Source organism: Octopus bimaculoides, chromosome 2, assembly GCF_001194135.2.
Source record: "Octopus bimaculoides isolate UCB-OBI-ISO-001 chromosome 2, ASM119413v2, whole genome shotgun sequence".
In the NCBI taxonomy this organism is placed as follows: Eukaryota; Metazoa; Mollusca; class Cephalopoda; order Octopoda; family Octopodidae; genus Octopus; species Octopus bimaculoides.
Genome location: NC_068982.1, coordinates 100075793 through 100080726, shown reverse-complemented (window position 1 = coordinate 100080726; position 4934 = coordinate 100075793). Strand labels below are relative to the sequence as shown.

At 33.4% G+C, this 4934-nt stretch overlaps 1 protein-coding gene across 2 annotated transcripts in view; it reads left to right on the top strand.

The window, feature by feature from the left end:
• The window catches only part of LOC106868825 (solute carrier family 23 member 1), a 44182-nt gene that overhangs the window by 22685 nt on the left and 16563 nt on the right, over positions 1-4934 (top strand). For both annotated transcript variants that reach the window (XM_014914252.2, XM_014914251.2), the window contains one exon: positions 4237-4418. In XM_014914252.2, coding sequence (XP_014769738.1) covers positions 4252-4418 — 167 coding nt within the window. In that variant the 5' untranslated portion in view covers positions 4237-4251. The remainder of the gene's footprint in view (positions 1-4236; positions 4419-4934) is intronic.

The following is a 4934-nucleotide window of genomic DNA, read 5'->3' as shown; positions in this document are numbered from 1 at the left end:
AGTGGCAATATACTACACTTTATCGTGCAGTTACTGTTAATACTTCATTTAGAGAATTAACATTGCTTATATATATATATATATAGATATATGTATACTTTATTAAAAACCAGCAAAAATACCTGGTATTCCTCTACTATTTTTTCCACCTTGATTTGCATTTGGTATGTGCACTCTGGTATTTATATAAATGCATACATATATATATTTATATATATATATATATATATATATATGTTTCTTGCTCACCACAACTGATGCTTCTTACGTCCAACTTTTCTCTCAGGGCACTTAGACTGTCGTGTATGCACACTAACATTACACATCCAGTGAAACATACTAGTTTCATTTCTTTCAAGCCTACACATGTCCTCAGCAGTCGCAGCCCATGTTTCACTGCCGTGTAACATGGCTGTTCGCATACAAGCATCATACAGTCTACCTTTCACTCTGAGTGGGAGGCCCTTTGTTACCAACAGAGGGAGGAGCTCTCTGAACTTGGCCAGACTATTCTTATTTTAGCAGTTACACTGTCAGAGCATTCACCCCTGCTACTGATGTGGTCATCTAGGTAATGGAAGCTATCAACTACTTCTGGCAGGTGATGGAATCTGTTTTCTGTACATCTTCGGTGTTTATTGCACTTGTGTATCTGCCACATACAAAAACTATCTTCCCAGATAACCTTAATTACTTTTATCTAAGGTGGCAGTTGACTATGGTGCTACTACACCAGTCATTGCGTATGACTCCTTTGTGTATTACCTGGTTAACTATAAGGGTGGTTAGGCTATAACTTACACCACCAGATATGTTAAGCAGTGATTCCTGATGGGCTGGGGGCTTTCCCTGTCTTCATACCCTTAGTTGCGATATCTACCAGGGTACTGTCAATTCAGATAGCTAATCCCTCTGTTGGGTCAACATTTGGTTGATTCTCCTTCTTCTATTCATTCTCTTGAGCAGCCTTTCTTAGTGGTGTCTCCAAGTCTTCTGCTTTGCAGCATGAGATATAATAAAGGTGCTTATTAAACAAGACTAGAGTTATTTGTAGATAATTGGCTAAAGGAATATTAACAACAACACTGTCGAGATTTTTTCCCCTTATTTCTAAGTAGGAAGAACTTTCTCTTTGGTTCACAGTGGTTCTTTCATACTCTGGAATGATATGGCTAATAAATTATTATGTTTTGAAACTTTTAACTTTACCTACTTTCCAAAGAATATTAAGATGTGTGAACTATAACAGATAATTTAAGTTAATATTATGTTTAACAAAATGACTATGATTTTAATCTGATCAACAAGGAGAAATTTTTTTATGACCTTGATATATTTTCAAAAATTTTTAGAAAGATAACATGATTTTCAGATGTTTTACCATTGCATTTGAAATATAAATCATTCAATTTTGTCTAAGAATGTTGAGCAAATAAATTTTAAGAAATTTGTATAAGATAAAAATTTGTCAATGGCTTTGTGATTTCTACTGTAAAACAGTCAAGTGAAGCCAATATATCAAGTTAAATAATGACATTACAAACATAAATACCATACAAAACTGTTTCAAGTGTCTAGTTTTGGAGTAGGTCACATGTTCTAATCTGATCACTTTGTGTGTGCCCTCTGAAACTGCTCTGGCATCACTGGTGTTCAGTATGAACATCAGTTGAGAAAATATGGATAAGAAGGGAATTTTAGAGCTTTGAGTAGAAAGGATTGGATTGTGTGAAGTCTGGAAAGTGAGACATGGTAGGGGGTAGATGAGAAGATGTATTACAGGAGTGGACCTGATAAGGGAACATTTACCATTTAGGCCAGAGGATCAAGACCATTGTCATATTCATAGAAGAGCGTGAGGTAAAAAAACAGTGTGTTTGTAATCTTATGGTTAAAGCATATTGGTAATTGAATCTCTAGCCTTCTTTTGATGTCTATAGTTTTGTAATGATTAGAGAGGACAACATGCAAGACTCAATCTTATATACCCCTAATGGTTGAATCTTTAGGTTCTTTAAAGTTATTAGGTTGGTATGTCTCCCTATTAAAGGTGTTTTCAAGGTTCCTGGAGGCTGTGTATTTCTGGCTAGAGGTGTTTAAGCTTTGTGCAGAAGAAATGAAGGGTAATATCAGCTATATAGCAGTGCATGTTATCAGAAGTGATAGCAAGTAGATCATTAATGTACAGAATTGAGAGTGTAACTAGTGAGGATAGCATTAGTGATGGTAATATAAGTTGAGGGGATAGTATTGGATAGATGAAATAGTGACTGGCTGTAGCAGTTTCTCTTCAAATTACATCATTATTCATGAAGTGTTATTTTCAAACTTGTAAGCTTTTTTTTTTTTTTGAGAACTCATTAGCTCTCCAGCTGGTTTCGTAGGATTACAAAATTTTACAGGATAATTTATGCATATTGGAAGACCTTTTTACCCATAGAATCTTTTAAGCTTTGCATTTTTGTTGAAATTTCAGTTTAAACTTATCAGTGAATATTGTTTTATATTGTAAGTCACTTGAAATAGCTGACATGCAAATCAGCTAATTCTGTTAGCTATTTCCACTTCCTTGAAAAGCAAAACAGTTAAGTTCTGAAACTATCCACTTATATAATCTCTACAATTGACTGCATACAAACAGTATTCGATATCTGAAAGAAATTGCCCACAATTAGCAACTGGTCAGTTCTCACTTATAATCGAAAGCATTTGCGATGAAGTGATATTGTTATTTGGATTTTATAGGATTATTTTCCTTTTGTCTGTTCATAATATATTTTCATTGTGTTTATAAATGAACCCTCAGCCCTTACCTCATACATTCTTGTTGTTAAAGACAGCCAATTAATCATGGTCAATCCTATGCTGACTATTGATGGTATAGAATATCATTCACATCTGATCATTCAGAGATTAGACTTCCAAAAGTTTAAAAGAAATCATTCTATTTCATTCTTTTCTTCTCTTCTATATATTCCACATGCAGCCATTCACTTATAAAAAAAAACTCTCTCAAGGGATTCATCAAAATATCTGCAGCTGCCAGTCAAACAAAACATGAAAAAATTCTTCCATGTTAATAATTTCTTTTACTGAAAAACCAATCAATCCTTTTGCTACCATATTCTTTTGAAATACATTGCCTTTGTTTCATTTAATTTTGAAAATATCAAAGAAAATTTTCAATTATTTTGTCCTCATTAAGCTGATATTTGGAAGAAATTAACATGAAATTTTGATGGACAATTTTCATTTAAATCATATTAACACAAGAAGTTTGGATCATAGTACCAGAGGCATTCTCAGATGGTTTGGTATCAAAAGGGTACTGACCTCCCCGTTCTTGATCCCTGTTTTTTTCTACCTGCTTTCTATCTCTCCAGTTGAGTGTTGTGATCTTTTGCCAAACATAACTTGATTTCTTTGATGCATATTCCTGCTCTAATTTCTTAATAAGAATGGCTCTCTATTTTAAATTTAACATGTACTATTTACATTTTACATTCACAACTAATACTAAGTGAGGGCTGGCAACAAGAAGGGTATCCAGCCATAGAAAATTGGCATCAACAAATTCTGTCTGACTTGCGCAAGCAGATGTTAGAATGGTGATGATCATGATAGTGACAGCTTACATATTATATTCTTTTACTGTAAAAAACATTTACGAAAGGAAAGCCATTGCACTACATATTAGCAAAGTTTCTGTTATAGTTTAGTATAAAAGTCATTTTATTAAACACATTACTTTTGTGCTATGCTTTAACATAGTTTTGCTGAGGTGCTGTATGTTGGTGTGTTGTGAAGTGAAGTAGAAACTAATGTACTACTGAGTGGAATTATTTATGAAAGAATAAGAATATTTTCTTTCATTCTTGATGAAATTGCTCTGCCTAATATTTTAGTCTCTCCTCCAGCTCTAAGGTATTCACACTAATTCTATTCTTGTTTCCAATCCAGCTCATAGCAAGCATACCACCATTAACCTATTATTTCATGTAAATACCCTTATTTTCTTGAATTAGTGGCTTGCTTCCTCACATACAACTTCATTGCAACATAGTATACGATTCTAATTTTATGTTATAACTCATTACCTTAAGCATTCTTCAAAACATCTAACATTTTTCTGATACTATTTCTCCTTTATATAATTGCCATCATCTCTATCACTCCTAACTGTACATATTTTCATACTCTCCATTTTTCTTAATCTCCTTTTTCTTCTCATTCCAGCTTGAAGGAAGTTTGATGTTGGCTGGTATTGTTCACTTCCTTATAGGTGCTACAGGTATTGTAGGAGTAATGATGAAGTTCATTGGACCAGTCACTATAATTCCAGCAATGTGTCTTGTTGGTATGGTTCTCTTTAAAGTAGCTACAAAATTCTCCGAATCACATTGGGGTATTGCATTATCGTAAGTATCAAGCAACATTTAAGTATTTCTATGTCAAAGTTATTCGAAACGTCTTTACTTACATATTACCTGGCTGTTATATCATGGCCATAATTCTTGGTAAGCCAAGCTTATTAATGTAGTTTCAAATCTTGAATAAAATTGCTTGACTCATACTCTTGAAAAAAAGCATGAGCATTATAACTCATTTCTCTGATTCATTTCTTATAGCTGTACCTATATAAGAAATCTTATCATCTTCATGTTCTTGTACAAATCCAAGAGAGTAACGTGTCAAACTAAATGCAGCGCATTTAGTCTAGTTATGAGTTCAATTCCTGCTAGGATCTACATTACCTTTCACTCTCTCAGAGGACATTGAAATAAGTAGCAGGAATATAGTAGATTATTTCAGTTGAATATATTCCTTCTTTGTGAAAATTAACTTTATGCCTGTCTAAGAATTCAGTAAAATCCATCATTAATAAGAAAAGGAAATGCATTCTTCAAAATGTACTCTCTCTCTCTCTCTCTCTC